The following is a 15,551-nucleotide window of genomic DNA, read 5'->3' as shown; positions in this document are numbered from 1 at the left end:
AATGGAGGATTTTAAAAATTATTTCTTAAAGGTTTCGGAGGTTGGCAAAATAGAATGTTAATTTTTTCTATATTTGTTTCCTATAACTGGAAACATGATACATACAAGTGTGAGGATAAACCTAGACTGCCTGACTGATTTTTCTTTTTTAAAGGACTGGTCAAATGATTGGACTTAAATATGGCCCTGCCTTGCCAAATTATAATTGACTTATTTGTCTAGGTGCTTGTCAGGAAATTCAATTTATAATTAGAACAAATTTTTTTGTAATTTAGTATTTTACAATGTTCCTCTGGTCTTTATTTTGTTCTTTAAATGAGTTTTTCTGGCTGTTATACCAAAAGATTTTTGAGCAATTAGTGATTGATTGGCAACACACTTCTGGAAAGCCGCCTGGGTGCTTGAAGGGGGGGGATTGTGTAGTCAGGCCATGACCCAGTGGGCTTCCTCCTGCAGCACTTTCCTGCCAGAGCGTCAGCATATGCCGCAACTTCTGCAGACATCAAAGCCTTGAGCAAAATACCAAGTCCTCTGGAACAAGTTAGTTTTTTGACTAAGACACCGGATGACAGTGTTTTCTTCTAAGTGTTACCTTGGGTCCTAACGTGAATTCATATCTGAAAAAAGGAAAAGAAAACGTTAAAGTCTCATGGAAATTAGACCTTGGGTGCATCTAGTTACCGAATAATATATGAGATAAAAATGAAGTCACTTAAGCCTTAAATGTGATCACTGGTTTGCTTTTCTTATTAATGGATAAGAATGGATCTTAGAGCCACATTAACTTCTGTCACAAATATCTGTACAATAGTCATTTTCCCATTAGAGACTGACACAATTGAGGACTTCTATTGCCAGTTTTCTCATAATGAAACTTTATTGAACACATGGCAGTCCATTGCCCTACCTCCTCCCAGCTGTTCTTTCATTAGAAGCATTTTTAAAATGTCTTTTAAACGTGTATTATGATATTTATTTAAGACACCCTAATAGACATTTGGTAACTTGATGTTACTAAATAAGGCCACTTTTCCCTGGTTCTCCATTTCCACAGAGCCAACCCCCCAGACCATAATATATGGGCACAGCTGCACCTATAATGTGTAAATATTTTTCTTTGACTGGTTTCACGATTTATTCAGCAGACTTATAAGGATAATGCTGTTACTCCTCTATTTCTTTGAGAAATGTGAGAAAAAATTAGCCATAACTATCCAAAAGAGAGAAATTTTTTTTTAAACCTTTAAGTAATTTTTTAATAGTTTAGTTTTTTTTTTAAAACAGTACAGGCTTCTTAAAGTTCCCTTTCTCTGTGCTCTCTGCAAGTTACTGGGGCTTCTTAAAAGAGTCAAAGAACAAGACTGGGGAAAAAGTGGAAATAAGGAAGGGAAATGGCCACCAAACGATAGTAGGTCTGATAGGGACACATGTAGGAAGAGGAATCCATTTGAACTTCCCAGGATAGTTTTTGTTGTTGTAAAAACCAACTGATTTGCATCTCCGGGAGTAAACGTATGTGTCATTTGTGTACTAGGTGTAGCGTCTGATCTCAGAGAGCCAACAGTAGTTACTTGTGCATTAGCCACATGTGTCCCAGATTTGTCTGAACAAACCCAAATCCACCACACACAGTTTCACAAGCAGGCAGGTTTTAATATGAAGTGACAAATCTGCCTTCTTGGATTTAGAGGCCATAGGTGTATACCTAAAATGTTAAAATCAGCATGGAGAAATCTTTTATTTAAAATTAACTAATAATTCTGTGGTTGTGTGTTCTGTTTGTATGTTTTTGTTGTTTTGGTCTGTTTCTGGCTAGCTCATCAGAGTTGTAACAAGCTCAATTAAAGTGCAAGGAATCCTGTCTTATGCCTGTGTCATACTCTTCTATTTTGGGTAAGATTATTCTTGAATATGTTTTTGGTTATATCGTAAAATATAAATGCAGATGCAGTGGAATCTAATAGCACCCCAATCATGCTAATCCCACTTCATGTCAGGGGCTCCCTTTCAACAGCTTGTACCTTCAAGTGTATTTATAAGTTGGTTAGATTAACTACGCTGCTATTCAGTGGTAGTAGTATTAACAGTACTTTAGATTTTTATTTTAATTATTAGTGAAATCTTTTACTTAAAGCCCTTTTTGCTTAAGATTTAGGTTTGACCCATATTTTCTTTTATGAAAAAGGTCTGCCATTGTAATCAGACATTTTTCCATATTTAAAACTATCTTTGACCTTCTAGTATGTTGGCCACATTTAATTATTTAGCACACTTTAGGCCTACATTGTGTAAATCCACAGATAACACATAAATGTAATTTCTCTGCCTATGGCCTGCTGAACTTAATCTGCATGTTTGTTGGTCTCATGAGCTTATATTCTGGTTGGGGGAAATAAACAGTAAATGAACGACTGAAACTAGATAGTACTATAAAATGATGGTTAGCCATTGTTAGTTTTCTCAAGAAGTTAATTAATGATAAAGTAGCCTGGCCTATCTTTCATTTACTAAAAAAGAAAATCAGGAAACCTATCCTGATTGTGCGTCACTCCCTTAGGTGAGATGCACAGGAGTTCCCCGGGAATGGAGGTCTGGAAGTAGGTCTGAGCCGAATGCCACAAGAGGAAAAAAGTAGGGAGAGAATGAGCGAAGCAGTAATCACTTGAATGGTAGCTTCACTTGTCTTCCCCTAGGGCAAGGTCTGGCTTGCAGAGACAACTGTACTATTCCAACCTTGTGGTTTGAGTGTGTTTTCTACGTTGTTTTTTGCCCAGATCTTAGCACACTGTCTGGCAGGTGCTCAGGAAGCTTCTGTCGAAGCAGCATGGGAACAGTCACTTCTTACTGTCTGCACTGCCTGATCCTCCGCGGGCATCCTGAGTGGGGGACCGGCAGTGCCTGCCTTGATCCCTCACCCTGCAGGGCAGTGCTGGGTGATGCTCCGAAAATCGGTGACACCCACAGCGAGATTTGATTCTGATCAACTTTCTCATCATTTCCTATTTCCCATTTGAATGAATACATAGATGGTTACGAGATTAAGGTAACTTCAGTTTTTTAACATTGAAAAACACGAGACCTTGCCTCTCAAAGTTCTTATCTTTGTTTAACAAGCTAATTGTTCTAGTCTTTTTTTTGAAATCAGGAAATGAAGCATATCCCAGCTACCTGAAAACCTTTGTTTGGTTACAGTTGTCTGTGCATAATTCACCAAAGGGATGTGCTTTAATCTGAATTACATACAATTCAGGGTTTGGATCTCCACCCACCCCAGCATCACTTCACTTCTCTGCCTGGGTAGGCCAGCCAGACAAGTCTGCTCACTGACCTTTCCACTCTGCTCACACTCACCTAGTCTTAATTATCCTCATTTCTGGGTGATACCCAAATCGTCCTCTCCTCCTTCAGAAATTTTCTCAAAACCACTTTGGCCATGAAACCTCCTCAGTCATTAGCTGCCCCAAACCCAGGAGTCTGTCTTCAGCAAAAAACAAGAATTCCGTTGGGCTTCCTGACATCAAATGCTATGCTTTCCCCCTGCCACACCCAGTTTCATCTCTTTCCTTCCAGACTCTTCTTTTCAGTTGTAGGGAGAAGACTTGCCAGCCTCTGCCTTTACTGATCCAGCCAGCACTCCTCAGGGAGCAGTGCTAGACATTGGGGCTAGGCTCAGGGTCAGCCTAGAGACCAACAGAGAGATGCTCTGCCTTGGTGTCGCTGGAATTCTACACAGCACCCAGAAAAACAAATCGCTCTAAGTTGACCATTGGTAGCAGCATTTGGAACAAAAGCATGCTAGTGTGAGGAGGTGGAGAATGGCAGAGGAGCTGGGGGAGAGAGGGTGGCCAGTATCTGTGGTGAGCCAGGACCCAGGTGGAATAAGGGAGGGAGTCATGTAGCCACCTTACATGAGAACAGGCTCAGCAAAGGGGAAACAGGACAGACACACAAGCCTGAAAGAATGGTAGCAGGTTCCAGGGAAGCTGCAGTATAGCAGTCCACAAGGAGGCAGGGATGGGGTGGGGTTGGGGGCGGGGGAGGACCTGGGGAAGGGCTGAGCAGAGGGTGGCAGCATCCGGTGGGTTTTTTGCAAGCTGCGGTGTGGAAAATGGATTGGAATGTGGGGAGGGAGAAATTGTAGTCAGGCCAAGTGGAGGAATGGTGACCAAGGCCAGAACTGAATGGCCAGCGTTGGAGTGATGACATTTTGTCCACTGAATGTGTAGTCCAGGTAGAGCCAGATAGGACTTGGTAGCGAATTGGTGGGATGCAAGGGGTGAGGGAACAAGAAGCATCAGTATGATTACAAAGTTTTGGGTCCAAGCAGTGTGGGTGGATGGAATTGCCATTTCCTGTGATGGGGAAGCCTGTGAGAGAAATGCACGTGGAGGTGGAAGATGAGACTCTGAGAAGAGGGTAGGGCTGTCCTCAAGAGTTGTGGTCTGGAGTCGGTGAGTTTGGAATGCTTGTTGGACATCCCTGAGGTGGTGTCTGGGAAGCAGGGAAAGGAGAGTGAGCTTAAAGGGAAGGTGGAAGCTGGGGATAAATTTGCAAGTGTCTCGCCCAGAAGGCACTTGGCAGCGCAGCTCTCTGTGGACTCTTGGACGTTCACATTCTTTGCTCCTGGAGTAGAGAGTCCTCTTGCTCAGATCTATTTCCAGTCTGCACCTCAGACTTGTCCTCACTGACTTGTAATCTCATGCCATTGCCAGGATTTCACCCCAGGCATAAAAACCACAGTCCACTTACCTTATTGGCCTTGGTCCTTGATTCTGTGTCATTCAAGGTCCACTATGTGTAAGAAGATACCAATGTGAGATTTCTTTTGTAATTTTTTGCCAGATTTATATCAAATGCCTTAAAATATCATGTCTTTGACCCAGAAATTTTATTTCTGTAATTATAGATATCTAGGAATTTATCTTAAGAAAATAGATTTAGTCAGAAACTTTTAATAGACGCAAAATATTGTAAATAATCTAAACATCCATAAATAGGGGTGGTTTGGGGCTTTGTTGTTTGATAACCTATACTGTGAAATGTTATAAAGCCATTTAAAATAGTGTCACTGAAGAGCATTAACTAATATGTAAAAACACGTATGATATATTGCTATATAAACAACAATACTAAAATAACAAAATAGCTTGACATTTCTGTGTGCTAAGCACTGCTCTAAGCCCCTTGCCTGGATCCTCTCCTTCCTAGACTAGCTGGCTAAGTAGCTTGCCCAAGGCCACATAGATTCTCAGCGGTAGGATCAGGAATCTATGCAGACACTTGACCCTAGAGTCTCAGTGCTCTGGTTCCTCACTCCGCTCCCCTATGCCTTGTCAAATAGCCCTCATTTTCTATCCAATAAGAAAGTACAAGTAGAAGTATATTCAGAAAAAATGACTAAAAAGTCATTACCAAAGGCCACAGTGATTAATTGTCCTTAGGGTGTGGAATTATATGTTTTTTCATCCGTATGCACTGAATGTGTTTTTTGTGTAATAAGAGAATAGCATGTAAATTATTTAGTACCAATAAAAACTTCCACCTTTTCCACCTTCTCCTCCTAACTTCTAACTGGTATAATTTTTTATAACAAAAACTAAGGAGTTTAACAAAAGTTTTCCCTGAGTTATACAATCTCAGGCTTTGTATAAGGTCCTCTAACTCCTGAGCCTGTCCCCTGCCCTCATACCCCCAGCTTTCTCATTCACAATAGCCGTGGATGGCATTCACAGGGATTTAGATTAATTTCAGGAGTGGTGGTTTGTTATGTTTCTTGTTTTAGGTTGATATCCCTGAAAGTACTGAATAGCATCGTGCTACTGGGGAAATCATGTCAGTACGTGAAGGAGGCCAAGATGGAAGAGAAGCTGTCGAATCCGCCCCCAACCGGCACTCCAAACAAGCCGTCCAGTAAATCACAGAACAAATGCAAACCCTCCCAAGGTGAGTTTGGTCCCTCCTGTCACTTCCCTGAATCGTTTTCAAAGAGGTAGATCGCGGTTCAGTCAACATTGAGCAAGGCTGTAAAGATTTGGTTTCACTTCACTTACTTTTATTGGATGTTTTAAATGATTCTGTTTTAGATATCATCACACACATACATGATACAGTGCTCTGAGTTTTTCCATGTAATTATCCATCGTTCAGTGGATGAGTCTTAAGCATCTATTACATGCTAGGTCCAAGGCACACAGCGGTGGCATCAAAGCAGTGTATCTACTTCCGTGGAGTTTATTCTATATTGTTGGGAGGAGGGCAGAGAAATCAATAGGCACTGTGTCAGGTGGCAGCAAGTGCTGTAGAGAAACTAAAGCAGGATTGAGAAAGGGAAGTGTAGTGGGGATAATCCCCCAAGTCTGAGGAGATGGCATCTGAGCAGAGCCCAAGGATGGGCGGTAGCCAGCCTTCCAAGGGAAACATCCCAGGCAGAAGGCCAGCCCACCCAGCAAAGGCCCTGAGGCAGGAAGGTGCTTTACGCATCGAAGGACAGCCAAGACCAGGTGGCTAGAGTGGCCTAGTGCCAGGAAAAGAGACTGAAGAAGGGGCCTGAGAGGCCATGGAAGGCTGCAGGCTGTTGTGAGGACCTTGGCTTTGACGCTTACTGGGAAAGGAGCCCTTGCTGGACTTGGAGCAGAGGAGTGGCACGATGTAGCTGACATTTTGTTTAATAGCACCATTCACAAGCTTTGTGCTTGAAGGATGAGAATAGGCCAGGGAAAGCTGTCGGAAAGGACACTTCAGGAGAAGGGCCAGCATGAGTTATTTCACGGAGGCCTTAAAAAGCACCCAGAGAACCAGAAACTCAGTTTTCAAGAGTGCAGAGTGTGCTCTGGAAGGAAGCAGGAGAAGAGATGCGGGCTGGGCTGAAGTCTGACCTGAAGGGCCAGCTGTCCTCATTGTGTGTGAGCAAAGTGAAGTAAATAACAATGTACTTAACCACAAGGAAATAAATTGTTTCATTATAAAGAACACAAGTACTATTAGTAATATGAGTATTGCATTTGTCTTAATTAACTAGATAATTCATAGTGAGCCTGTATGTGTTCTGTTGTGCATGTTAGTTAAGATGTTATCGCGTGTCGGTCTTGCCTTCCAGGAGGATCCAGTCTAACGGGGGGTAAAACATTTAAGCACATATTGCAGTGCAGAGCCATTGACTTGGGGGTCCTGTAATGCAAAGTGTGTTCAAGATGCAAAGTGTGTCCACACAGAATGTCTTGGAGGTCAAGAGACCAGAGACCATTTGGGAGGGTGTTAAGTCAAGCCAGAAAGAGGGGGCTGACTCTCTCAAGGCAGTATCAGGTGTATCACATTCTAAAAGAGACGAGAGACAGCAGTTGATGGGAGACCGAAGGGAAGAGGGAGGAGTGACCAAGAGAGAGATGGGTATGTTAATCACCTCCATCATGGCTGGGGTGTCACCAGGTGGATGCACATGTCGAAACTCATCCAATTACATATTTTAAATATGTACACCTTATGGTCTGTCTTTTTTGCCTCAGAGAAGCTGTTCCTATAAGGATTGAATATGTGATTCAGATGGTGGCTCCAGGCCCCATCCCTGCTGGATCCAGGCTCCAGGATCCCTGTGGCCTAAAATTTAAGCATTGGGAGTTTTGCTTGTTGGCTTGTTTTTACTTCTGATTTGGACTTCCTAGAGGTGATGATGCCAAACCAAGCCTACCTAAAGTGACTACAAGTAAGAAGTGGAATGTAGTAGAGGCTCCTTAGCTCGCTCCTTGATGTCCGCGTGAGGGAGCCAATGTTGATTTTTCAGGGTTAGCCACAGTCATATTACGTCTTGATCACATAGGAGGAAGTTGTGATGCAGGCGTTCTGGTCTTTCCACAATTGGGTGGTGGTATTATTACTGTGAGGTGATCAACATAATATGTTCTTCCTTAAAATTTTTGATAGAGATGGTTAGCCTCTAAATTTTATTATAAACATGGCTGCTTGTACAGCTACTATTTGGTTATTAGTTGCTTTATCTAAAATGTGGATACTTTTCAGTGTTACTTTTGGTAAGTTTGAATTTATTGTAAACTAGAGAAAATATTTTTCTAATTCAGTGGATCAATTTTATCACAGGCCTTTCCATGGAAGAAAACCTGTCTGCTTCAGTCACCAGCCAGCCTGTTCATCAAAAAGAAAATGTCATACCATTACTTGTGACAAGCAATTCTGATCAGTTTCTGACAACTCCAGATGGGGATGAGAAGGACATAACGCAGGACAGTTCTGAATTAAAACACAGATCTGCAAAGAAAGATTTGTTAGAGATAGACAGGTTCACAATTTGTGGAAACCGAATTGACTGAATCTGCGGCTCTGTGTGCTGAAGAAGCTGGTCCTGGGTTGCCAGGACGGACAAACGCTGCCCATGGCACTTAAATATTTATTTAAAACGATAAATTATTATTGGCAAGCAAATCTTAGTATCTTCCAGTAATATGGTCTGGCCGAAAGTCAGATCATGGAACAGCAGCAACCTCCGGCCTTGACTCTCTGGGAAATTTGATGAATTGTAAAAACTTCCTCCTGCTTGGCCAAACAGTGGCATCACTTCGTGGAACTGACCAGAGCAACATCAGGATCTGTTTGGTTTGTCAATCTGGGCTTCCAGAATGTTGAGTTTTGCCTCAAGGCCTCTTCAGTATAAAGATATACCTGGGAAACTGTGAAACTATTACCTTTCCAGTCTCATACTATTTTCACAAACAGTTTTCAAACTTTACTTCATCTGCCAAAGCATTAAAGAAAATTAGTAAACGTAAGTCAAGGTAAATGTTCTTACCACCAGAATCATCTTTGAAGATTTATCTGAATTAATCAGAATAAAAGCCTACCTTAAATAAGACACAATGAACAGTAGCATTGTATAGGAAAAACAAATGCTAAACCGGTTCATTTATTTTTTTTTTTAATTAAGGTTATGCATTACTGGAAAAATGTTTCATAATTTGTAAGTTTACTCTTTAAAATGTGAGCTATGTGTCATTTAATGGCAGTGGATAAAATAGAAATTTCCTTATAAAAAGACACTTTTTATACCAAAAAGCAGAGCAGTGTTAACTTTAAGGTATACTTAACTGATTTTGCTTTAAAACTAATTGCTTCATAAATTATTACAGCTCAAAGGATTTGGTGTTGAATAGGCTGGAAATTTGTCAGTGCACAAAATTTAAAATTGTTGATTTTCCCTGGATTTTTGAAAGTAAATACTCCAAGTAGATTGGGCAACATCATCTTGCTTGGGCTTATAAGATGCGTTGGTCCTCCCATGTGGGTCATCGGCATGTGCTCCTGTACTGGGGTGGGGTGTGCATTCTGTGGGGGAGTGACTGTCAGAGCAAGCCTGTGCCTGGGATCGTGTAGACCTGGGTCAGGAGAGGACTTTGTGCAAAAGCAAGTGGGTGCTGGAGGCGTGTGGGTGCTGGTTGTGGGGAGGCATCTGTGTTTGGCTCTTGGGAACAGCAGCCAAAAGGTGCTTTTCGGTTTTGTTGGAGAGCAGGATTCCAATTCTGCTTAATTACTAGTTGGTGGCCTGCGCCATAGGACAAGTTATTTTCCACCCATTTTGTCTTGAGAATCCTGTCTGTGTTTCTATAGAAACTTTACGACTTCTGATTACAGAACTGTCCAGAAGATGGTACTGTTAACTCTTATTTCCTTTGATGTTTTGATTTTAAAGTTCAGCTCTTGTGCTGATGTTTCAGGCATATATGCACAGAAGGCAAATTTTAGGTGATTTTTCTATTTTCTGGATGAAATAAAAAGCAAGCCTTAATGCTTTGACTTGTTCATTTGAAATGTAAAAGTGAATTTTAATGTTTTTATATTCACTAAAGAAAGAAATCTGAAGATTGATGTTGAGGAAACTGTACAGACATGCCCCCGTGAAAACAGGAAGTATTTTAAGTTAAAAATGAGAAGACTTTTAATATGCTCGGTGTGTGTTTCAATGGAGCCACATTTTAGAATTATTATTTTTTCCATCCCCGTTTCACCAAAAAAAGGATCAAAGCCCACGGTGAATGGGAATAGTTTGGAGAAAGCTTTGCCAACACAGCCCTGGTCACAACAAGAACATGGCTTGGCTATATTTTTCAATTCCGCTTGAATTACTCTGTTATCGTGCTGTCATTTTCAGAAGATTTTCATTTCCTTTGCAGATGCTGTTGGGAGTTTAGGATGATGTCCATTTCTTCTGTTATAATGGCATTCAGTACTAATTTTATAAGTGCATCTTGTGTGAAACTCAATAAATTCAATTTTGTAATCTTTTTTTAAAAGATCATTGAATTTATTTTAATAATGTTTACTGTCATATTTGGTGGAGTGTATTTTTTTATTCTATAATAAGAATTTATTTCTAATTTACAAATGACAGGACTATATCTTAATTTGAATTATTCTTTTGGCAAAATGTTTAACTTTGTTTTTGAAAAAAGTAGGCGGGGCCTTTATCATAGACCACTTAATATCTCTCAGCATATAAAGTTAACTGCATTTTACAGGTCACACCAAGTATTTTTCACATCTGGAAGTCAAGTTCAAGACAATGCCTTGGTTTAAAAAAAAAAATCTAATTAAGGCACAACATAGGTCAGACCCTTCGTTTTTCATTTGACATCGAAGTATAAAGGTCAAGTGTCATTCGTGAGTTTGTCCAGACTGCCTTGTGGCCTTTGGCCAATGTTTAGACTTTATATTCAGTATACAGAAACATGAAAGAAACTGCTGTAATTAGATCATCAAAATATATCCAGCCACTCCTGGTAATTCATCAGGAAATAAAAATTTATTCACAAAATAATTTAAAAGTACTACATTTTTATATATTTTGATTTCATCTATTTATTTTTCCCAACGAAGATTTATTAATCACCTCCTGTGTGTCAGAAACTGTTCTAATAGTGGGGTCAGCAATTAACAAGGTATAGTCCCTGCTCTTCTGTGGAAGACTGGTAGTAACAAGCCAATGAAATAACATCTGTTGGTCACAAGGTGTCCAATGAACAAATGAGCTCTCAGGCCTATTTCAGTCCTAAACTGTAGTTCTTTAACATTTTTATGTAGATCTTATTTTTTCCTATTGAATTTGCTTAAAATAAGATCATTATATAGTTTTACAGTGCTTCCATAAAATTAGAAAGAAGCAAGAAATTATTTTTCTCTAAAGACTGCTAGTTGTCCATCAGAATGTGTGCTGTTCCACAGCATAGAGTTCTGTTCCACCTGTTGGGGACTGCATTTTCCAACCCCTCATTCTCAAGCAATGTAAGTTCAAAAGGTGTATGCCATTATTGGGTCAGGAGTTAAGACAGTGGATGAATCCCCTCCACCTTCTCTATCTCCTTCCCACAACAGAGAAAGTGATAACCTTGTCCCAATCACTCTGATAAAAACACAATGCCCAGAGGGTGGCAGAACCATCCAAGAGAAAGAGCCTGGGTTCCTGAATGCCTCTGTGGAGCAGAGTTGCCAGTTAACTTGGAATACTCATCGTGACTATACCTAAGAGAGAAATAAACTTATGCAGTGCCTTTCTTTCTAAGCCACTGAATCTAGAGGGTGTGTGTTCATGCAGTTTAAACTCATTACTATGCTACTGAAAGAGACTAGAGATGTTTATTTAAAAGGAGTGAGGTGTTAGACCAAACTCTGAAACATAATGCTTCTGCTGGGAGCAGTGGCTCATGCCTGTAATACCAGCACTCTTTGGAAGACCGAGGCAGGAGGATTGCCTGAGCCTGGGAGTTCAAGACGAGCCTGGGCAACATAGCAAGACCTCATCCTTATACAAAATCAAAAAATTAGCCATGCATAATGGTGCCCACCTTTTAGTCCCAGCTACTTAGGAGGTTGAGGCAGAAGGATCACCTGAGTGGAGGAGGTCGTGGCTGTGATGAACCCTGACTGCACTCCAGCCTAGGTGACAGAGTGAGATCTCAAAAAAAAAAAGCTCCTGAAAGCACTCTTTGGATACTCACATATTTACTTGTAGGGAAAAGGTAAAGATTGCTTTGCCCCACTTTTTCAGAGGCTAGACTTCCAACACCCTTGGCTGCCTTTAACTGAACATTAAACATGCTTATAAGTGGCAAAGTCCTGTTTTCCCATATACTCTACCAAACAAATGTTTTCTGTCCCTCTTCTTCCACGAAAGTGTGTACAGTGATAGAATGAATTATAAGTATAGCTTAGCAGCAAGAAGTGGAAGCAAAAGAAGTTTATAAATCAAAAGAGCAATAAGTCAGATCAATGCTGCCATGCAAGTGATCATGGAAGATAACTCTTGAGTTATCATTCAGTGTGATGCATGACATTCGTTAAGTATCTGAGACTTCTGTGGTAGTTTAAATTGTTTAATGCAATTAAAGAGGAATGTATACAGTTGAGCTGGGATGTTAGTTGTTAGGAAGAAATTGACATTCTGAGAAAATGTGAGTAATCTGAAAACTTTGTTTACAGGGAGTAAACAGCCTGCTCATGCTCAGGAGGGCTGAGCAAACAAGACATTGCTGTTCTAAATGTTCAGTGAGAGTAAACGTTTCGGCAGGCCGGGCACAGTGACTCGAGCCTGTCATCCCAGCACTCTGAGAGGCCGAGGTGAGAGGTTTGCCTGAGTTCACGGGTTTGAGACCAGCCTGGGCAACTTGGCAAGACCTCGTTTCTACAGTAAATCAAAAAATTAACCGAGCATGGTAGCGTGCACCTGTAGGTCCAGCTACTTGGAAGACTGAGGTGGAAGGATGGCCTGAACCCAAGCAGGTCAAGGCTGTGGCAGCCATGAGCGTGCCACTGCACTCCAGCCTGGGCGACAGAATGAGACTCAAAAAAAAAATCATATCAGCAAGTTGGCAAAAGGCACAGTTATACATACATATTGTAGTAAAACTGTACTTGAGGTTGTCTGATATTAAAGTAATGAAAAAGAAGGGTAAGTATCAGTACAATGTATTTTGCTTGTACATGCAACTTTATTTTGGGCCTGTGAGGGACCCATGCCGAAAGGAGGTGTCTTGAGGGTACATTTGGCATCTTTTAAAGGAGTTGGATCAAGAACTACAGAATGAATAAACTCTTGCCGGGTGAATAATCTACAAAGTGGGTAGTTTTTGAAACTGGGATTCTTTTCAATAGGCACATTCTCATTTTTGATACATCTGCTTAAAGAACGTAAACACTGAGCAGGTCACAAATGGCTATCAGATAAGTTAAATTCATAACAAGGAAAAGTCATACATAGCTCGTTGGACTTGATTTCACAGATGTGAATGGCAGTAGCCGAGCCAGAAGTGCGTAAGCCATGCTCTCTGCTCATGGAGTTTATTGTAGCCCAGGGGCACTGACGGTTACCCTGGCCCTGCAAATACAGCCCTAGCGATAAGTGCATCCATACACTAAGGCTCCGGCTGTGGTGGTGGGCCATCTGATCTAGACAGGTCCCACCACGCTCCCCGCGGTAGCCCCAGCACCTTGTGCAGTTCCTGGCACATAGAAGTCGCCAATACATGTTTAACGGGAGTGTCAAACTTAGGAGCCATTGCAGAGGATATACCCTTGGGCCATCCTTAAAAAAGTAGGAATCGGCTCAGCCTTGGAAGGCAAATCCGCCAAGCCGGTGCCGGCACAAATAAATGCTGCTTCCTGGTTAAAATTTTAAAAAGAGTAGGAATTCAGTGGATAAGAAGGGAAAGGCAAGGCAAGGCATGAATGGATAAAGGAGGAAAGGGTTCCAGCGCGGGTTCATCCACTCTTGGAATGAACATCAGGGCCTATTTAGTGCCCAGCCACCATGTTGAGGACACGCAATGCCGAGAACATTCAACTGGAGCGAATTAGAGACCGAGGCAGGGGCTAGGTCTCAGCTGGCAATGCCTTGCTAAGAATCTTGGACTTAATCCCATAGGCAAAAGTGTTGCGGGGGTGGGGGGCGCGTAAGCAGAATTTTAAGTTGAATTCTTGCAACTATCAAATGAGAAGAGAAATGAAAAAACGACTTTGTAAACAAAGTGCTGTGATCAGTTTTAGAAAAGTTAGCCTGGTGGCCTTATAAAGTCTTACTGTCCAACCGCTGTTACGTTAGTTTGAAAGTCCTGAGCTCATTCTCTACATTCTCCTCATTGAGTCTTTACACTTCTCTAAAGTAGAGACAGGAATCCCATTTTATAAGAATAAACTGGCTTAGGGTAAGTAGCTTGTTCGCGATCACACAGGTAGCTGGTGGGGGGGCACAGTGAATCAGGCCTGTAATCTCAGCAATTTGGGAGGCTGAGATGGGAGGATCACTTGAGGCCAGGAGTTCTAGGCCAGACTGGGCAACATAGCGAGACCCTATCTCTACCGATGCATAAATAGATCCCATCTCTACTAATAAGTAAATATATAACACAGGTAACAAGTCACAAGACAGAAAGTTAAACCCTGTTCCTGAACCAGAAAACCTGCACTTCAAGAAGCGAGGCAAGGAGACCCGCTAGGGAGATGCCTGCAACTTCAGGGCTATAGGGGTGACCTCTGGGATGTTTACCCCTCTGGGACACTCAGGGCTGGTCAGCTGACTGCATGGTATTGCAGCCAGACACTTGCTCTGTGCAACACTACAAACCTCAGACTCCTCCGCAAATCAGGGTTGAAAATGTCCATTTTTCAAAGGTGGGCTCAGAGGAGCACATCAGATGGTGCATCTGAAACTTAATTTGTGAATGGTATGGCACTGCGTACGTGTACGTGTGCTGGCCTAATATTACCGCTTGATACCTCGTAGCCCAGATCGGTGGTTCTCACAGACCAGCAGCATCACATCACCTGGCAACAGGTTAGAAAAGCAGGACCCCCAGAACCGCTAAATCAGAAACTCCAGGGATGGAGCCAGGTGATCTGTTTTTACAGGCCTCTGGGTGATTCTGATGCCTGCTGATATATGAGAACCTGGCAGGTCACACTCTAGGATCTGGACTCAGGATGTTGGGTCCAAAACTCAACTGTCTACTTTTCCCAAAGTAAAGACCAGAGAGACTGAAACAGGATTTAAGGGCCAGAAGTTCTCCAGCGTGTGCCTGTGTCCTATTTAAAATCCATATACGATTGCTATCACCTGCTTAAGGCCAAGCAGGCAGACAGAGACAACATGGTTAGGACCAGGGGCTTCTACATCTTCCTCAAACCCTTGTGTGTCTCCTACTGCACCCTCAGGGATCCTTCCTAACCCTGAGGGATCCTTCCTAACCCTGGCAACAATACCTTCCAGATGAGTCCTGCAGAAATCATGGAGTACTCAGTCAAGATACCTTGTGATAAGCTAAACCTTTAGTCTCCAAAGAGCTGAAGGAGGAGGACAGGACCGCCGAAACACTTTGTGGGAGGTCCATTCACTCTTCACTGAGCCTCCCCTTTGTTCCAGGTACTGCTGGTACAGCCAACAAGGCAGGCAGGCTCCTCTCTGTGAAAGCTTACATTCTAGGGGAGAAAACAGACAATAAGTGTGTGAACAGTTGAGTATTTCAGAGGGTGATCTGTGCAGGAGAAATAACAAGTTAATG

At 41.9% G+C, this 15,551-nt stretch overlaps 1 protein-coding gene across 2 annotated transcripts in view; it reads left to right on the top strand.

Moving 5' to 3' along the window:
- Positions 1–10,295, top strand: part of TAPT1 (transmembrane anterior posterior transformation 1) — a 52,641-nt gene extending 42,346 nt beyond the window's left edge. For both annotated transcript variants that reach the window (XM_021717428.1, XM_008068412.1), the window contains exons 12-14: positions 1,817–1,893; positions 5,783–5,943; positions 8,092–10,295. In XM_021717428.1, the coding sequence (XP_021573103.1) occupies positions 1,817–1,893; positions 5,783–5,943; positions 8,092–8,321 (468 nt within the window). In that variant the 3' untranslated portion in view covers positions 8,322–10,295. The remainder of the gene's footprint in view (positions 1–1,816; positions 1,894–5,782; positions 5,944–8,091) is intronic.
- The last annotated feature ends 5,256 nt before the right edge of the window (positions 10,296–15,551 follow it).

Source organism: Carlito syrichta, unplaced genomic scaffold, assembly GCF_000164805.1.
Source record: "Carlito syrichta isolate Samal-C Ts95f unplaced genomic scaffold, Tarsius_syrichta-2.0.1 Scaffold108548, whole genome shotgun sequence".
Lineage (NCBI taxonomy): Eukaryota > Metazoa > Chordata > Mammalia > Primates > Tarsiidae > Carlito > Carlito syrichta.
Note: the sequence above shows the minus strand (reverse complement) of the source record. Positions and strands in the feature narration are given on the sequence as shown.